The following is a 21412-nucleotide window of genomic DNA, read 5'->3' on the forward strand; positions in this document are numbered from 1 at the left end:
GGTTTGACGGTGATGGGATTAGTTTCCAGGTTGTCTCTGGCCAATCATTTTGACTCAGGGTCCTTCCTGGTGGCGCACACATCACTCAGCCAAGATGGATTCCAGCGAGAATTCTGGGAGGGTGCTAGGACATATGGACTGGTGTCTCCTCTCTCCTTTTGACCTTCCCTGAATTACTCCGGTTGGTGGTAGCTTGTTAATTCTGCATTCCTTCCCAGGACCTCCTGTTTAAGGTAATTCATGCAAGTGGTTACTATGGTGCCTGGCTAGGGCATCGGTTTCAGTCAGTGTTTCCCCTAACACTCTGAGCACCTCTCCTGTTTGCTAGATGAAATGCTATCTGATTCATGCATTATTCGTAAAGCCAATTAGATCTTCAAATATACTTGGTTGTATTTTGTTTTTTAACACTAGTGATACTCTGCTGAGTTTTAAATGCATTAACCACTGTTAATGCCAAAAACTTGGCCTCTGTGCACTGGTGCCGAACTGAATTTCAGAGACAGAGTTTTGGGTGAAGTAGAAAAGGAGAGCTTTATTGCTTTGCCAGGCAAAGGGGGATACAGCAGGCTCGTAGCCTCAAAACCCAGGGAGTTTGGTGAGGAATTTTATAGCAATGGTTCAAGGGCAGGGTTGCTGATAAGGATCAGGGTATGTGCAGGGCCTGTATTCCTTTAATCTGTCCTCAGGTGGTTTCCTGATGAGCTTCTGTGGTTCTTGAGGTTATCAAACTGTGACTTTCTCTCTGGAATGAAGAATGCTTCAAGTAGTTAACATCTTCCATTTGTTGGGAGTTTTAGTTCTGCAGAAGAGCTCAAAGATATTGTTATGTGTATCCCTTGAGGCAGAACCAGGACCTTGCCCCAAGGCTGCGCTATTGTTTTTGGACTGTTCCTCCTTTGTCTGTCTCTGTGTCCCCTCCCTTCCCTGATTAGCAACGGTTTGAACCTGCCCTTTGGAATTCAGGGAAGGTCATGGAGGCTGAAGCCTATTTTCTACAAACAATAAACGGGGAACACAGAAAGGCTTCTGTGCCCAGGAGCCACACAGGGTCCTGCTCGGTTTCACTGTCAATACTCATCATGACTTGAGGCTCACTTGGGACTTTTATAACTCATGAGCCTCTGTGTTGGCTTAATTTTGTCTTGGGCAGAAAGGACTGGCTCTTTTGGTTGCTGAGAACTATATTCGGTGTCCTTTGGAACCTGTGCTAGGACTGATGCTTGATAAATGCTCATCTGTGGGTTTTTTTTCAATTCTCTAATGGTCATTACTTACTGATTATACCTAATGTTGAGGAAAAGGTGGCTGAAGATGTCTTCTCAATGCTTTTTTCTGTAGGACCTCCATTTTTTTCTTTTCTAATTTCACTGTTTTTTTCTAATGGAAAGTAAGAAAATTCAGAGCTAGGACAGCTACTATTGAAAGAAACTTTGACTTGCTATGGTTTTACTCTTTAACTACCTTCATGGTCATTTACATGTGCATTGCATTAATAACTGTGTACCACTTTGTAAAATTTGACATGAAGTATTTTAAATTGGGGTGTAGAACCTTGATGTACAGGCTAGTTCTGGTCCTCAGCTTGTTTCACCCATCACTAAAGTAGACATTGGATTGGTCTCCGATTTAAAAGCAGACTTTTTAAGCTCTTTTAAAATGCCAAGGAGTGTTGTTTAAATGAAATGTTATAAAGAAACACAAATATGTCAATCAGATACAAAGATAGTTTATCTGATTGAGGGTGAATTGTTTCTGAGCTTTACCCAATTACTTGCTCACCTCTTTCATGGCTGCTCATGCAAAAACTACAGAGCAGCCTTGGATTAACTTTTAAGGAAAATAAGTACAAGCTTAGGGCACCAAGGGAAGGGGAGCACCACAGAGTTTTTTGCCCCAGCTATCATGCCCTTAACCCTTTCACTGCCACACTTGACTATAGTAGACTTTTTTGTTATTGTCTTTATCCGCCATATTCCAATTTAATCTACACTGTTAAAAAAATCTTTCTTTGGTATGGTGAATGACTAAAGTTTTAAAGTTTGGTTTGAAGGTGTTGTCAGATATTTACATTTGTTTCTAATTCATGGTGTGAGTTTCACTTCTGTAGAGAGTAAAAACCAGCAGGCTAAGTCCTGATAGCATTTAACTCATCAGTTAATATGTGTAAAGGTGTAAAATAAAGCTCTTTATTTTAAGCAATGGAAGGGCTGGGGGCATCACTATTGGACTGTGCTTAGGATGTACATTAGCCCTGCTCCAAAGAGTGCAATCTTAAAGTCCACTGGTGCAGCAGAAAGAACATAGAAATTGGTATGTGAGAAATGTTAAATAAGTGTTAGCTTCCTTTCTTGGAACAAGAAGATCAGCCCCAATACTGATTTTCTTAATGGTTAACTATGTTGGCAATTCCATTCACAGTAAAGCCTCTACCACAGTAGTATTTTGCTTTCAGACTCTGACAAAAGCTTCAAAACTCACAAAAAGTTACACATGCACACAATTTTGAACACAATTTCAAAGAGTTCACAGACTTCAAGTTAAGAACTCCTGTTTTAGATTAGAGCAGTAGAAGTGTTGTGAATTAATTAGCTAATTCACAGTTTATTAGGAAGTTGAAAGGAGTATTATTTATCCCTCTTACTTTCAAAAAGAAAAGTAGTTTACAAAATATGGTCCTGTATACTGTGCAATAAGATGAAAAATGAGAATTGATAAAATCAGTGATTGGGTAACAATTAAAAGTGGAAAAAAAAACCAAGATGAAGTAGGAGTACAGGTAAGTACCTAGAGACATGATAATATTTTCAAATTCCTGGCCCAAGCAAAGACCAAAATACGACAAGAATATTTGACCTATAGTATTAGAATCTCCTGAGACTTTTCCCTCTATTTTTCTACTTTTGTATGTTGTGCTACTTCTTTGTGCAACATTTCTCTCTTGTCTTTTTCCTTTCCTGCTCTGTTTTTTTCTCTCTTCTCTCTTTTTCATTGACTTTTTTCATGTAGCCCTTCATCTATCTTACTGTGCCTTCAGTTGAACCATAAAGTGACACCAATGTCTAAATATCTTATTTTTATTGTCACCTGTTTTTGCTTTTAAAATCAATTTAATTTAATTTTGCACTCCCTCCTAATCCCCCAACCAGATTTATTTGCTTTTTCTATCGATGTGGTCCATTACTGACATTCTGATTCATGTTTTTCAACTGACTAAATATTTTCCACTCTTGCTTTAAATTATGCCCCTCATTATTATAGTGGACTTTTAATGCTAAATCAGTATTTCAAATAATAATCTATTAATTTGCATTATTCCAGGGAGAAAATTTATAATTAAAAGAAGACATTGATGTGATGAAAAATGGAATTTTGGGTACTGTGCTGTGTTTACTTATTATATACAGTTCATACTTCATAGAAACTGTTATTTTATTGCTTTTGAATAAATTTTAAGGTTTTTAAAGAAAGTTCTTTCTTCTAAAGCTTACTTATACTTTTTGTGAAAATTAATTCACTTTATTTATTGTTTTGGTTTAAACTTGCTACATTCCTTTTCTTTATTTTTTATGTAGAAATCATTGTTAAAATGCATAATAAGTACATTCAGACTACCATATTATTTGCTTATTTTTCTAGTGATACTTTATTTTTAAAACAAGTAATATGAATTTAGAGCTCATTCTGCCACTGGTTCATAATTGTACTAATAATGGCTAGCTTTTGTTGAATGTTTACCATTTATCAAGCACTATTTTAGGCATTTTATATTTGATAACTCATTTAATCCACATGACAGTCTTGTACATGCCTTAATTTTAAAATGCTTTATTGCTAGTGCAGTTCCAGACCACTGCAATAAAGCAAATACACAGTAAACAAATCAAGCATAATCAAAGTTATGTTTATATAACTATGTATGTTAGTCTGTGTAGCATTATGTCTAAAAAAAATCAATGTACATGCCTTAATTTTAAAATGCTTTATTGCTAACAAATACTAAGCATTATCTGAGCCTTCAGCATTCATATTCTTTTTTCTGGTGGAGGATCTTTCCTCTGTCTTGGTGGTGGCTGAGGCTGGGGTGTCTGTGGCAATTTATTAACATAAGACAACAATGAAGATTGCCGCACAGATGGACCCTTCCTTTAACAAACAATTCCCTGTAGCATGCAGTGCTGTTTGACAGCATTTTACCCACAGTAGGACTTCTTTCAGAATTGGAGTCAATCCTCTCAAATCCTGCTTTATCACCTAAGTTGATATAATATTCTAAATCTTTTGTTGTCACTTCAACAGTCTTTACAGCATCTTCACGAGGAGTAGATTCCATCCCAAGGAACCACTCTCTTTGCTCATTCATAAGAAGTAACCCCTCATTCATTCAAGTTTTATCATGAGAATGTGACAATTCAGTCAAAACTTCAGGCTCCACTTCTGATTCTAGTTCTCTTGCTGCTTCCTCCACTAAAGTCTTAAACCCCTCCAAGTCATCCAGGAGGTTTGGGATTAACTTCTTCCAAATTCCTATGAGTGTTAATAGTTTGACTTCCCATGAATCACAGATGTTCTTAATGGTATTTAGCATGGTGAATCCTTTCCAGCAGGTTTTCAGTTTACTTTGCACAGATCAATCAGAGGAATCACTCACTATTGCAGCTATAGCCTTACAATTTATTTCTCAAATAATAACACTTGAAAGTGGAAATTGCTCCTTGGTCCATGGGCTGCAGAAGGGATGTTGTGTTAAGCAGGCATGAGGACAACATTAATCTCATTGTACATCTCCATCCAAGCTCTTGGTGACCAGGTGTGTTGTAAATGAGCAGTAATATTTTGAAAGGAATCTTTTCTTCTGAGCAGTAGGTCTCAACAGTGGGATTCAAATATTCAGTAAACCATGTTGTAGACAGATTTACTGTCATCCAGGATTTATTGTTGCATTTACAGAGTGCAGGCAGAGTAGATTTAGCATAATTCTTAAGTGCCATAGGATTTTCAGAATGGTAAATGAGCATTGGCTTCAACTTCAAGTCACCAGCTATGTTAGCCCCTGACAAGAAAGTCAGCCTGTCTTTGAAGCTTTGAAACCAAGTATTGACTTCTCCTCTCTAGCTATGAAAGTCCTGATGGCATCTTCTTCCAATAGAAGGCTGTTTAGTCTACGCTGAAAGTCTATTGTTTAGTGTAGCCACCTTCATTAATTATCTTAGCTAGATCTTCTGGATAACTTGCAGCTTCTGCATCAGCTCTTGCTGCTTCACCTTGTACTTTGATGTTGGGAGATGGTGTCTTTCCTTAAACCTCATGAACCAGCCTCTGCTAGCTTCATACTTTTCTTCTGCAGCTTCCTCACCTCTCAGCCTCCACCAAATTGAAGAGAATTAGGGCCTTGATTATGCTTTGGCTTAAGGGACTGTTGTGACTGTTTTTATCTTCTATTCAAATCACTAAAACCTTTTTCATATCAACAATAAGCAACATAAAGTACCTAGGAAAAAATTTAATGTAAGACATGAAGACCTGTATATTAAAAAGTTCAAAACACTGCCAAGACAAAGATTTAAAGAGATAGAGAGGGCTTCCCTGGTGGCACAGTGGTTGGGAGTCTGCCTGCTGATGCGGGTTCGTGCCCTGGTCCGGGTGGATCCCACGTGCCACGGGGCAGCTGGGCCCGTGAGCCATGGCCGCTGGGCCTGCGCATCTGGAGCCTGTGCTCCACAGTGGGAGAGGCCACAGCAGTGAGAGGCCCGCGTACCGCAAAAAAAAAATAAAATAAAAAAATAAAGAGATAGAGAATATATAACACATTCATGATGTTCAATATTGCTAAGATGTCAGTTCTGTCTCAAATTGATGTATAGATTCAATGCAGACCCAAACAAAATTCCAATAGATTTTTTTAAAGACTTCAACAAGCTGATTCTAACAGTTAAGTGGAAATGTCAAGGACCTAGAGTAGACAGACAATCTTGAAAAAGAACAAAGTTCGAGGACTTACACTATACTACCTGATTTTAAGAATTATTATAAAGTTAAAATTCAATAGAACTAAAAAGAGTTCATAAATATATCAGTGGAACATAGCGAATTATGTATTTATATATTTATATGATTTAATATATATTTATATATATATATAATATGTAAAGGTATATATTTAACTGATTTTCAGCAAGGCACCAAAGTAATTCAATGTTGAAAGGAAAGCCCTCAACAAATAATGATGGAACTGTTGGAGAAACTTAAGGGGGAAAAAAATAGTCTAATTTCTACCTCATATTATATTTTAAAATTAAGTCAGGGGGATTATAAACCTAAATGTAAAAGCTAAAACTTTAAAGATTCTGGAAGAAACATAGGAGAATAACTTCATGACTTTGGAGTATGTAGAGATTTCTTAGGACCCAAAAAGCACTAGTTATAAAAGTAAATAAGTGACTTGATCAAAATGAAAAGCTTCTCTTAAATCTCTCAGCATTAAGAAAATGAAAATGCATGCTACAGAGAGAGAGCTATAAATATATGAGACAGAAAACCTGCATTCAAAATTTGTAAAACAACTCACTATAAATTAAAAAAAATTTGTAATCCCAATTTAAAAGTTGGTAAGGGGACTTCCCTGGCTGTCCAGTGGTTAAGACTCCATGCTCCCAATGAAGGGGGCCTGGGTTCAATCCCTGGTTGGGGAACTAAGATCCTGCATGCTGCACAGCATGGCCAAAAAACAAAAAAAAAGGTAAAAGACTTAAACAGATACTTCACAGAATAATATATGTGAGTGGTCATGTGCACATTTAAAAGTGTTCAACATCTTTAGTCATTAAGAAAATAAAAATAAAACCACAATAGGCTACCCGTGAGAATAGCTAATATTAACAAATAAACAAAAAAAAAAGAATAGCTAATATTAAAATAACTGGTAACACCAAATGATGTGGAACATCTAGAATCACTTTGGAAAATTCTTTGGCAGTTCCTTTTAATTTCTACATACAGCTATTATATGATCCAGCAATACCACTCCTAGGTATTTAGCCAAAAGAAATGAAAATATACATCCACCAAAAAACTTGTACATTAATGTTCATAGTACCATATCTCATTTATAGCCAAAAACTAGAAAAACTCAAATGTCCATGAGTATAAGAATGAATAGGCAACTTGATACATTCATACAGTTAAGTACTATAAAAAAGAATAAACTGTTATACAGAATAAGTGGATACATATCAAAAATATGCTGAATGAAAAATGCTATACATAAAAATACTATATGACTCCATTTATATGAATTTTAAGAACAAACAAAACTGATATATAATAGAAATCAAAACAGTGCTTGTCTCTCAAGGGTGGGGAATTGAATAGAAAAGGGACAGGAGGGACTTCCCTGGTGGCACAGTGGTTAAGAATCTGCCTGCCAATGTAGGGGACCCTGGTTCCATCCCTGGTCTGGGAAGATCCCACATGCCGCGGAGCAGCTAAGCCCATGTGCCACAACCACTGAGCTTGCACTCTAGAGCCTGCGAGCCACAACTACTGAGCCTGCATGCCACAACTACTGAAGCCCGCACTCCTAGAGCCTGTGCTCCACAATAAGAGAAGCCGCTGCAATGAGAAGCCCACGCATCACAACAAAGAGTAGCCCCCATTCGCCACAACTAGAGAAAGCCCGCATGCAGCAACGAAGACCCAATGCAGACAAAAATAAATAAATAAATTTATTTTAAAAAAAGAAGAGGAAGAGATACCAGGAGTACACACAAACAGAAAAAAGGCCATCTGAGGATACTGCACAAAGACAGCCATCTGGACTTCCAGCCTCCAGAATTAAATAAATTCTGTTCTCCAGAATAGAAATAAATTTCTATTGTTTAAGCCACCAAGTCTGTGGTATTTTTTTTTGGCAGCCTTAATTAATATGACAGCTGAATAATACAGATGGAAATGGGAGTGACTACTATTAGATACAGGGTTTCTTTTTGGAGTAATGAAATGTTCTAAAAGCGATTGTGGTGATCGTATAATTCTGTGGATGCTATAAACCATTTAATTATATACTTTAAATGGGTGAATTTTATGGGCTATGAATTATGTCTCAATAAAGTGTTTTTTAAAAAGCAGTCAGAGAAATTCATCATATTAACAAAGTAAAAATTTTGAAAACATCATCAATAGATGCTGAAAAAGCTTTTGACAAAATCCAACATCCATTCTTTTTTTTGTTGTTTTTGGGCTGCATTGGGTCTTTGTTGCTGTGCGCGGACTTTCTGTAGTTGCGGAGAGTGGGGGCTACTTTTTGTTGTGGTGGGGGGGCTTCTCATTGCGGTGGCTTCTCATTGTGGAGCACGGGCTCTAGGCACGCAGGCTTCAGTAGTTGTGGCTTGTGGGCTCTAGAGCGCAGGCTCAGTAGTTGTGGTGCACGGGCTTCGCTTCTCCGTAGCATGTGGGATCTTCCCGGACCAGGGCTCGAGCCCATGTCGCCTGCATTGGCAGGCAGATTCTTAACCACTGTGCCACCAGGGAAGTCCCCAACATCCATTCTTGATTAGAAAAAAACTCTAGGAGAAAATATTTTCAAATCATATATTTGACAAGAGATTAATATCCAGAATATAGAAAGAACTCTTAAAACTCAACAACAGGGCTTCCCTGGTGGCTCAGTGGTTGAGAGTCCGCCTGCCGATGCAGGGGACACGGGTTCGTGCCCGTTCCGGGAAGATCCCATATGCCGTGGAGCGTCTGGGCCCGTGAGCCATGGCCGCTGAGCCTGCGCATCTGTAGCCTGTGCTCCGTAACGGGAGAGGCCACAACAGTGAGAGGCCCGCGTACCACAAAAAAAAAAAAAAAACAACTCAACAACAGCAACAACAGTAGTAACAACACAATTTAAAAATGGGCAAAGGACTTGAATAGCTATTTCTCCAAAGAAGATATACAGATGGCCAATAAGCAGATGAAAAGATGCTAACTAATCATTAGAGAAATGCAAATCAAAGCCACAATGAGATACCAATTCACATCCATTAGGATAGTTATTACTTAAAACAAACAACAGAAAATAAGTTTTAGTGAGGATGTGAAGAATTTAGAACCCTTGTGCATTACTGAAGAGAATGTAAAAGATTTAGCCATTATGGAAAACAGTATGGCAGTTCCTCGAAAAATTAAAACTAGAATTATTATATTACCCAGCAATTCCACTTGTGAGTATATATTGAAAAGAACTGAAAGCAGGGATTTGAACAGATATTTGTACACCAATGTTCCTAGCAGCATTATTCACAATAGCAAAAAAGATGGGAGCAACCCATGTGTCCACTGATGGATGAATGGATAAACAAAATGTGGTATATGCATACAATAATGGAATATTATTCAGCCTTAATAAAGAAGGAAATTCTGATTTGTGCTACAACTTGGATGAACCTAGAAATCTTTATGCTAAGTGAAATAAGCCAGATATGAAAGGACAAATATTGTATGATTTCACTTATATGAGTTACTTAGAATAGGCAAATTCATAGAAATGATGGTTACCATGAGCTGGAAGAAGGGAATGGAGATTTATTGTTTAATAGCTACAGAGTTTTATTTTGGGATGATGAAAAATTCTGGAGATGGATAGTGGCTATGGCTGCACAACAATGTGAATGTACCTAATGCTACTGAGCTGTACACTTCAAAATGGCTAAAATGGGAAAAATGTTTTGTTATATATATCTTACCACAATAAAAAACAAACTCCCAGCAATTTAGGAATAGAAGATTAACTTCCTTAATCTGATAAAGGACATCTATGAAAAACCTATAACTGATACCATACTTGATGATGAAAGACTGAATGATATCCTCCTAAGATTAGAAACAAGGTAAGGATATCCACTCTCACCATTTCTTTCCAACTTTTAATGGAAGTTTCAGCCAGTGTAATATGGGGGAAAAATAAAATAAGAGCTTCCAGATTAGAAGGGATGACAATCCCAATCAAAATCACAGCAGGATTTTTTCTTTTGGTAGAAATTCACAAACTTTATGTTCAAAACAAGGAAAGCTAAACAATATGTTGTTTAGGTAAACATAGGCAATAACTATAAAGAAAAACAAGAGAATGCTTAACACAAAAATCAGGATAGTTGTTATCTCTGGAAGTAGTGAGGGAATTCAACTAAGGAGGAGCATACAGAGAACTTCTGGGATGTAGAATGACCTGGATGGTGGGTAGACAAATTATTCACTTTATTATCCCTTAAACTGCACATGAAAGTTTCCATATAATTTTGCATTACACTATGTATCCCAGCCTACTAAAAAAAAAAAGTTATGTTTCTCAAAAGTCTTCAAATTAAAGGAATATAAGGCATGTAAACAGAATTTAAGGAGGCTTAAGATAGGGACACATTAACATGATACAACTAGGTAATTCAGAGAAGAAAGAGAGATCAAGGATTTCTTGGAGGAAATAGCATTACAAATTGAAATGAGAAATTCCAAAACCAAATCCTCTGTCCAAATAATATAGCATCCTATTTGAAAAGACAATGAAAGGAACTGCGTGAATTGAAGCAATGCTCGGGTTTGCACCAGACTTGTAGATTTAAATTCTAGATTCTTTCCCCAAAGAGAATTGTTTGACTATAAGGGGCACCATTGTGAATCTGATTATATGTAGGACCCAATTTTAAGATCCTACCTAGTAAAAAATTTTTACATAGCAAAAAATTTCATGTTTATTTGATTTTTGCATTACTTTTCTATTGCCACAAACTATCACAAATTTAGAGGTTTAAAACCATACCCATTTATTATCTCACATTTCTACACGTCAGAAGTCTGACAAGCAGTGGTAAGGTTCTCTGCTTAGGATCTTATGAGGCCAAAATCCTGTGTTGGTAGGGCTATGATCCTTTCTGGAGGCTTTGGGGAAGAATTTACTTCCCAGGCTTCTTCAGTTGTCAGAATTTAGTTCCTTGTGGGTCTAGGACTGAATCTCTGTTTTCTTGACCTGTGTCTCCCTCCATCTTCAGGTCAGCAACTGGGAGTCAAATCCTGGTGGTGCTTCAAAGTGACTTCCTCTTTTGCCTACCTTTTTTTCTGCAGCATCTGGAGAATATTCTCTGCCTTTAAGGGTTTGTATGATTAGGTTAGATCCACTTAGGTAATTGCCCTTTCATAAGGTCAACTAATAACCTTAATTGCATCTGCAAAGTCCCATTTCTGCAGTACTTAGAGTATTGTTTGACTGAATAACCAAGGGGCAGGAATCTTATGGAAGGGGGTATCTTTAGAATCCTGCCTATCACAGTTGTCATCCATGTCAAGAAATATTTCAATAATTGAGCATTGTATTCTCATGGCACTGTGCTGGGACCTGAAGATTTTAAATGTACAGTCAACCAGCTTCAAGGAATATATAATCTAGTTGTGTGCTATTAATATAAAGTGTTTGTATAGAATGAGGTTTTGTGTAGAATTTGTCTTAAAATACTGTTTCAATTGTATCATCTGAGTTTAGCCAACTCTTCAAAATTATTCTGTTCAATTTCATTTTTTAAAATAAACTCAGCACATTGACTGGGTTTATTCACTTGTCAGTAATGACAGTTAAGTCATAGCTGAACAGTTAAAAAAACCTCTTTTCAGTGAGTAAAATAATTCTTCTGTCTTAAGGCGTCAGTAAATTTGGGAGGAAGGCGATGAAAACCTACAAAACAAAACTTACCTGAGATCTAAAACCTGAGCCAAATCTCTAGATACCAACAGTATTATTGCAGTGGAAGCATTTTAGGAGCTTCCTGTATAACATGCTAATTCTCTGTTCTTTAAATGGACTAGATAGAAGTGGTACAACAGCAGAATCATTCTAGCCTAATAACCAAATTAGGGAAATGTTTAGTGCTTTAAATGCATTTCTCAATAATAATTTTGTAGTCTGGGCATACTTCCATTTACCTCATTAAATTTGGATATCTTCATATATTGTGATTCATTTGAGAAGTTAATAGCCTCAGCGTTTTACAACAGACACTGTCTAAAGTAGTTAGGAAGACAGAAAGCTTTTAGTTCAACTCATTTCCCCTTGAATAGAGAGCTCAATAAGCCATTTCCTCATGTTGAAATAAAAGCTGTTTACTGAGAATACAGATCAAATTTTGTTACTAGAAAAGTGTGTGTGTGTGTGTGTGTGTGTGTGTGTGTGTGTGTGTGTGTGTATAATGAGCCCATGCAAACAGTATTTGATATATCTAAATTCTAGTACAGTGGAAAAATTTGACACACTTTTAGGTTTCATTTTAACTATAATTTTATTACCCTGATCAATATTGTTTGCCTGTTTTTGAATGGTACCTGTTTTAACCTTTGAATCCATTGCACAATGGCTGGGTTTTTTAATCACCAAAAGATCACTTTTAATATGTTGTTTTTTATCCTTCTAATCTTTTTTGAGCATAGAGATTTTTAAAAGTTACTGAAATATAGTTGATGTACAATATTATGTTAGTTTCAGGTATACTACATAGTGATTTGACACTTGCATACATATGGAATGATCACCACAATAAATCTAGTAACCATCTGTCACCAAAGTTATTGCAATGTTATTGACCATATTCCTTATGCTGTATATTACATTCCTGTGGCTTATTTATTTTATAACTGGAGGTTTGTAATTCACCAGTTTTCCCCCACCTGCCCACCCCTGGCCTACCACCCATTATTCTCTGTATCTATAAGTCTGTTTTCACTTTGTTTTGTTTGTTTGTCTGCTTTGTTTTTTAGATTCTCACATATATATGTGAGGACATAGGGTATTTGTCTTCCTCTGCCTTATTTTATTTAGCATAGTACCCTCTATATCCATCCCTGTTATCGAAAATGGCAAAATTTCATTCTTTTTTTGGTTTGGCTGAGTTATATTTCATTGTATACAGGAGATATATGTATATAATATTATATATACCACATATTCTTTATGCATTCATCTATCAGTGGACACGTAGGTTGTTTTCATATTTTGGCTATTGTAAAAAGTGCTGCAGTGAATATTGGGGTGCATATGTTTTTCTAATAAGTGTTTTTGTTTGGGTAAAAATCCAGAAGTGAAATTCCTGGGTCATACAGCAATTCTATTTTTTACTTTTTGAGAAACCTCCATACGGTTTTCCATATTGATTGCACTAATTTACAATCCCACTAACAGTACCCAGGGTTCCCTTTTCCCACATCATAGCTAACACTTGTTATTTATTGTCTTTTTGATGATAGCCATTCTGACAGGTGTGAGGTGATATCTCACTGTGTTTTTTTTTTTTTATATATAAATTTATTTAATATTTGTCTGTGTTGTGTCTTCGTTGCTGTGCGCAGGCTTTCTCTAGTTGCTGCAGGCGGGGGCTGCCCTTCGTTGCGGTGCGCGGGCTTCTCATTGCGGTGGCTTCTCTTGCTGCGGAGCACGGGCTCTAGGCTCGCGGGCTTAGATGCTCTGCGGTATGTGGGATCTTCCCGGACCAGGGCTTGAACCCGTGTTCCCTGCATTAGCAGGCGGATTCTTAACCACTGCGCCACCAGGGAAGCCCTCTCACTGTGTTTTGATTTGCATTTCTCTGACGATTAGTGATGTTGGCATCTTTTTATGTGTCTATTGGCCACCTTCTTTGGAAAAATGTCTATTCAGGTCCTCTGCCTACTTTTAAATCAGGTTGTTTGTTTTTTTGATGTTGAGTTGTATGAGTTCTTTGTATGTTTTCAATATATATTTTTTCAATATATATTTTCAATAGTCCCTTATCAGATACATCATTTGCAAATATCTTTTTGCTTTGTTGATAGTTTCCTTTTCTGTGCAAAAGATTTTTAGTTTTGTTTAGTTCCATTTGTTTGTTTTTGCTCTTGTTTCCCTCGCCCGGTTTTCAAAGCCAAGCATTCTGAGGGCTCATCTTCCTAGTACTTGACCCCCATGTTGGGGAGCCTGAAGTGGGGTTGGGACTTCTCGCTCCTTGGGGAGAACCTCTATGATTGTGAAATTCCTCCAGTTTGTGAATTACTGACCTGGGAGTGTGGGTCCTGACTATACTATGTCTGTGCCCCTCTTACCCATCTTGTTGTTCCTTATTAATATCTTTAGTTGTGTTAATCTCTTCTGGTAGTCTTCATGTCGTTCTCATAGATAGTTACTCTGTAAGTAGTTGTAATGTTGGTGTGCCCATGGGAGAAGGTGAGTTCAGGGTCATCCTACTGTGACATTTCAGCCACACCCCCCATATTGGCTGGTTTTTAATCAGAGTCTGCTTTACTTTTCTCCCCCATTTGACACTGTCCACTACCATGGCTTGATGGTCTCTCCTCTCTGATCTTTTCAAATACCTGTGTCTAAGGTCCTCCTATTTCTTTGATAATTCTTATCTTGGGCTCCCTGACAGGTTTAGATGTTGTTGACTTCCTTGAACCTTTTCTTTTCTTTCTGATATGCTTATCTGAATGCCTCATCCATTCTCTTGGCTTCATTTATAGATGTGTAGAAACCTTCCCTGGAAAGGTCTAATTGCTATTGTTTTGTTCACGGGCATTTCATTTTGTCAAAGACTTAGCTTATTTTCAATAATTTATTTCTTTATTTTGTATTAATTTTTATTGGAGTATAGTTGCTTTACAACATTGTAAAGCAACAGTTTCTGCTGTACAGCAAAGTGAATCAGTTATATGTATACATATATCCCCTCTTTTTGATTTCCTTCCCATTTCGGTCACCAGAGATTATTTTCAATAATTTAATTGTTTTACAGACAAATATTGTATCTTCCCCAATTTTAGCTTTGTTGACAGAACACCCTGAAAAACTTCTATGTCAGGACATTGAAACGGGGTGTTTTTGTTTTTTCCTAAAATGTTTAGTTATTTTTTTCCTAAAAGGTCTTTTCCTCAAAAGTGCATTTTAGGACCCGCATGCAGTGAATTAAGAAGCCACTAGAGGGCGCCAGCCACTTACACAATGACTGAGTAACGGGTCCCCTCCTTCCCTGTTCTGAACTGTTTCTAAATCAGAAAAGTCAAGTCTTCTTGGTAAAAGCCTCAGTTAGTATGTTTATATTCTCTGTCGTTTGTGATTTGTACTGCTATACAAGCATGAAGGCAGAGATAGTTATGGCCACACATACTTCTCCCCAGCATAAAAATTGCTTCTATGCCCTTCACTACAGGGCAGAATGACCAGTTCAGAGTTAGATTTCTTTCTCAGCTTTTCTTTGCATGCCCCTCTGCCATGTTTTTCCCCCTCAGCTGTGAAGTTTATCATATTCTTGTATTGCTCAACTGAATGGCTGTAATTATGTTAATTGACTTTAAAGTGGTCAAATTTCTTTTTCCACCTTTCTCTGTTTCTGTTTTTCTATCTTCCCTCTCCTTCCATCATATATTCCCAAGTATATTTTCCTGATTATTTTTTAATTTTTCAAATATTTTACTCCTGAAAGCAATGTTACAAGAAATGGGAAGGTCATGGTATACAAAACTCTAGGAGTAAGAACAGCCTTAACGTAGGAATGAGGTGGAACCAGAATCTGCCTGCTTGGTATAAACCTCCTTTGGGGCTGGTCTTCCATAGCAGGCGAGGGTGAATGTGGTACCTCATCATCCAGACAGAAAAGATATCTCTCCAAGTCTTTATAGAGGAGAAGAGTAAGCAAGATGGGTGGCTCTGAAGCATCTGGGAATATGGTTCACAATAACGCACAGAGTTAGCTAAATAAGAAAATCCATGACCATTATGGAGGAAAGATCAAAGAGTCTGTAAACTCAAGCAAATATAAGAGCTGCCACATTGGTGAGACCCAAAATCCATTTAGATCAGTTTTCATGCTTGAAATAATGTCACAAAGAAAGTTTTGTGGGAAGGTAGAAAAGTTTCATATTGTGACTCCCTCAAAATGTCCCTAAAGCATGTTTGTCTTTATAATCCACTACAATTGTTCATCCCTGAAGTATTTAAATTCTTTTGGCTAGTCTTCCATTTCAGTTTATAAATCCTCTTGGGATTAGAAGCTCCTTATGTTACTAGTCATTTATTTATTTTAAAAAAGCATTACTGTGCACTTACTTCATGGCAGGCACTGTTTTATATATGTCTTGAGAATACAAAGATGACAAGACAGAATCCCCTCATGCTTGAAAAGATTAGCATAGTGAGAAAGATACCCTAATAAATAAAGTGTAAAGTAGTAATCTTGTCCTAAATCACCTTTTGCAAGGATGCTTTCTTCCTCTAATATTCTAGAATTTATAGAATAAATCCAAGCAGACTCTTTGTCAACAAAAGTACACTACAAATACATCACTTATTTTTGAGATGTAAGTTTTTAATGCATGTAAGAGTTCTTCCTTTCTTTTCTGATTCTAAACTTCAGTCATTTTTCAATATGCCTACAATGTACCAGGCACTGTGCTAGGATACAAATATGAATATGACATTGCCTCTGACTCTTCAAGTTGTTTATTTTACATCTCCTCTCTCCTTAAACCTCCAGCACTTCATCTTCCCTCACTTTCAACTGGTGATCTCACTTTACACTTCATTGAAGGAACAGAGCCATCAGGCAATAATTACTACATCTTCCCACCACCAAATACTTGTACTCCCTCCTTTCACGATGAAGAAGCATACCCTGTCCTCTCTAGGGCACTGGATTGCATGCCTGCCTAGTTGAAGATTCACTCCTGCCATTATCTGACCTCTGTTCTGCGTCATGCCTAAACTCTCCCTAGAGTCCACATTCTTGCCAACTTATGCCCTTCCTTTCACAGTGAACCTTATCAACAATTGCTTATATTGTACTTGCTCTCTCCACTTCCTCAATTCTCTTTCTCTGTTCAACCCACTCCAATTATATTTTCATTGCATTTGTGGAAATGACTGTTGTCAAATCTGTCACCAGTGACTTCGCCTTACCAAATTCAGTATTAGTTCTCAATCCTCTCTAATTTGACCTCTCTGTGGGATTTGGCAGAGATGACCATTTCCTCCTATTTGAAACACATTCTACCGTTAGCTTCAACCACATGCTCTCAGTTTTCCTCCTATATCACTGGAGTTGCTTCTGGGTCACTTCTTCCTTTATTCCATCTCTAAATATTAAAGTGCCCTGGGTCTCAATTCTAGAGCCTCTTTTCTTCTGCATTTAAACTCACTCCATAAGTCATTATATCTAGTCTCGTTGCTTTAAACACAATTTATATGCTGATGAATTACAGAATTATGTGTCTAACTCTGTTCTCTCCCTAGATCTCCACTCCTGAATATCCAGCTGCCTTCTTACATCTCCATTTATGTCTCTTAGTGTATCTGAACTAGAACAAGACCAAAACAGAATTATTGGTCTCCCTTCAGAGTTTTTTCCTATCAGTCTTTTCCATCTTGGATGAAGCATCCTCACTCACCCAGTGCTTCTTCTCACCACCCCATGTCCAATCCATCAGCAAGTCTTACTAGCCTTGGAAGTTCCTCTCCAAGGCCTCTGAGACCTGCAGAGCTTTCTGGACTCATCCGTTACACTCCTACCTTGTTCACTGCATTCTGACCACATGGGCTTGCTTTATAGTCCTCATTAATGCCAAATGCATTTCTGTCTCAAGCTTTAGCTCTTATTGTTCCCTATGCCTAGAACACTCTTCCCACAGAGCTCTTCCCGTGGCTGACTCCTCACCATTCACTTCCCAGAGTTATCCATGCAAATGTTGTCTCCTCTCTACTCTATCCAAAGTACTCTGCCCACCCACTGCCTACCCCCAAAATTATTGTATACCCCATCACCCTGTGTTATTTTTTCATAAGACTTACCATTACCTGAAAGTATTTATTTGTCCACATTTTTGGTTTCTCTTCTCACCAGAATGTAAGGCAAAAGGAATGGCTCTCATGTGTTTTACTCACCCCTGCATCCCCAGTGTCTGGCATATAGAGATGCTTAATAAACAATTATTAAGTGAACGAAAAATTGAATTAATGAATGGGAAGACAGGAAAGCCAGCATATAACAACCTTCAGTGATATGAACTGTGACAGAGATGACCAACCAAGGAAATGATCCATGAAGATAAGTAGCTATCTAATTGCTAGATAGTTTTTATATACCTTGAAAATGTAAGCTTGTATTTTTATTATTCAGATCTTTTTTAAAACTCTTTTTCTATTGAATGAAAGATTCAAGTTCTATAGTACTTCACAATTTTCAAAAGTTTCACACATGATTTTATATAATCCCATAATAACCCATTTTTTGAGTCCCCTACCCCTTTATTGCCCCTCCCCCCTTCCCTCTCCCCACTGGTAAACGTCTAATTTGTTCTCTATATCTGTGAGTCTGCTTCTTTTTTGTTTTATTCATTAGTTTGTCATATTTTTTAGATTCAACATATAAGTGATATATAGTATTTGTCTTTCTCTGTCTGACTTATTTCACTTAGTATAATGCCCTCCAAGTCCATCCATGTTGCTGCAAATGGCAAAATTTCATTCTTCTTTATGGCTGAGTAGTATTCCATTGTGTGTGTGTGTGTGTGTGTGTGTGTGTGTGTGTGTGTGTGTATCTCACATCTTCTTTATCCATTCACCTGTTGATGTACACTTAGGTTGCATCCATACCTTGGCAATTGTAAATAACACCGCTATGAACCTTGGGGTGCATGTATCTTTTCAAATTAGTATTTCTGGGTTTTTTTCAGATATATACCCAGGAGTGGAATTGCTGGGTCATATGTTAGTTCTATTTTTAGTTTTTTGGGACGTCTCCATACTGTTTTCTACAGTGGCTGCCCCAGATTTACATTCCCACCAACAGTGTTCCCTTTCCTCCACATTCTCACCAACATTTGTTATTTGTGTTCTTTTTGATGATAGCCATTCTGACAGGTGTGAGGTGATATTTCATTGTGGTTTTAATTTTCATTTCCCTGATGATTAGTGATGCTGAGCATATTTTCATGTGCCTGTTGGCCATCTGTGTTTCCTCTTTGGAAATATGTCTATTCAATCCTTCTGCCCATTTTTAAATACGGTTGTTTGGTTTTTTTGATGTTGAGTTGTATGAACTGTTTATATATGTTGGATATTAACCCCCTATCAGTCATATCATTTGCAAATATCTTCCCCCATTCAGTAGGTTGCCTTTTTGTTTTATTGATGGTTTCCTTTGCTGTGCAAAAGCTTTTAAGTTTAATTAGGTCCCATTTTTATTTTTGCTTTTGTTTCCTTTGCTTTAGGAGATGGATCAAAAAAAAAAAATTGCTACGATTATATTGAAAAGTGTTCCACCTATGTTTTCCTCTAGGAGTTTTATAGTATCTGGTCTTACATTTAGGTCTTTAATTCACTTTGAGTTTATTTTTGTATATGGTGTTAGAGAATGTTCTAATTTTACTTTTGTACAAGTAGCTGTCCAGTTTTCCCAGCACCATTTATTGAAGAGACTGTCTTTTCTTCATTGTATATTCAGATCTTGAATATTTAAAGATAGCTAAACTAACACTTTTCATACAGGAAAGCACCCCTTTCCACTTTTCAGCTCCATTTGATTCTTCCAAATTTAGGCTCATATCTCATTTCTCACCCCCTTTTCAGGCTTATACAACATATTCTTCACAAAAACAATAGCAAATGAATAGTTAGGATTATTTGTATCTTTGATATGCTATAGTTAAATGATGTTTTGGACTTTAATTGCAGGACAGTTGCTTTCAAGATTTCTGTGAAATACTCTGATAGTCACCTCAAAATTATTAAATGTATTTTAAGTAAATTATCAAAGAGTGTCATATATTATGATCTTTAGGTCTTCCTTTATTTTTCAGTCAGGTTTACTGAGGAATAATTTATATATAGTAAATTCAGTTCTATGAATTTTGACAATGATATACAGTCATGTAACCACCTCCACAATCAAGATATAGAACACTTCCATCATCTCAAACTTTCCTCATGCGTCTTTGTAATCAATTACCTTCCCCCATCCCTTGTCTACCACTGATTTGTTTTCTGTTCCTATAGTTTTGTCTTTTCCAAAATGGAATAATATAGTATATATCCCTTTGAGTTTTTGATAATGCATCAGTAGTTTGTTCTTTTTTATTGCTGAGTAGTATTTCACTATATGACTGCACTATATTTATTCATTTATATCTTTCTGTGCTAACTACATTTTGAGGTATTAAAGCCTGAAATATGATTTTCTGGAAGACATCTTGGGTTTACGAAATAAATGTTTATTGAGCCTCTCCTATGTGCCTGTGGATTCTAAGGTGAATAAGATGCAGTTCTCTTTTGAAGGAGAAATAACAGAGCAGGTAAAAGAACAGGATGTGAGCTTCTTGTTGTTTTTAGAAAGGATCTAATAGAGGGCAAGTTTTGTTAGACTGAAAACTCTTTGAAACATAATCACATATAGTATTTAACTATGGAATGATTTCACAAATCTATTTTTTAGTTCTCTTTACACACTTTATTGTGTGTTCAATGTCCCAATTAAAATCTTAAGATAGGATAATACAGTAATTGAGGACACAAACTTTAGACCCAGAGGAACATGGATTCATTTATTGTGTTCACTGCTTCTTAGGTGCTGTGGACATTTGTTGTTGTTTTTTTCCATAACAGCAACCCCTATTGTTGTGGGAAGTGCTCCCTCAAACTGTGATTCTCATGGAAGCTGCCAAACATTAGGCACTGACTCCATGTGTCCTGGACCCTCTTGATTTCCTAGCTCAGCTCTCCCTTCTCTTCCCACCACATTTGTACGTGGTTACCAGACCCTTCAGTGTCTGTTTTTTGACTGATTCAGAAACAACAGAACATAATAATACTATGGGCCAGAAACTTTGCTAAACCTTTTAATACATTATCTTATTTAATTGTGACAGCCACAGCGTAGTCATAATGCAGTGACTGTTATTATCCACATTTTTCACACAAGGAAAAGAGTGAAAAGAGTGTAGAGATGTTTATGAAAGTCACATGGCTGGTATGTGGTAGGGCCAGCTCCCTTCAAAGCCTTTGCTCATAACCATAGGATTGTGGCTCAGAAGCCAAAACCCCACTCCTAATCAGGACATGTCCAGCAGGGTCTCAGGTCTCCTGCTCCATGGGTGGGGTGGTGGTGTCAGTGGTGGTATTCAATATCCTGTTTTATCTCCACTATGTTTTCGCTTTACTGGCATCATGGATTCTGTAAGTCTTGTTAAATACTGGGTAGTTTTCACTATTATTTTTAGCTCATTCAGCATTTACCAGAGTGCCACAGCCTTGTGATCATAGCGTTTGAGAGCTTCAATATGACATTTACCTCTTTCAAACTAGACATGATCCATCTACTCTATCTGTGGTTTGGGGGTGTCTTAATTTCCCCTGTTGTAGATATTTCCTCCA

General features: G+C 37.1%; 1 protein-coding gene across 1 annotated transcript in view; it reads left to right on the forward strand.

Moving 5' to 3' along the window:
- Nucleotides 1–3467, forward strand: part of CCDC18 (coiled-coil domain containing 18) — a gene marked incomplete at its 5' end in the record, with an annotated part of 115835 nt that extends 112368 nt beyond the window's left edge. The window contains one exon of the mRNA XM_079913536.1: nt 3322–3467. Coding sequence (XP_079769662.1) covers nt 3322–3336 — 15 coding nt within the window. The 3' untranslated portion in view covers nt 3337–3467. The remainder of the gene's footprint in view (nt 1–3321) is intronic.
- Nucleotides 3468–21412: the final 17945 nt, after the last annotated feature.

Source organism: Stenella coeruleoalba, assembly GCF_951394435.1.
Source record: "Stenella coeruleoalba genome assembly, chromosome: 1".
NCBI lineage: Eukaryota > Metazoa > Chordata > Mammalia > Artiodactyla > Delphinidae > Stenella > Stenella coeruleoalba.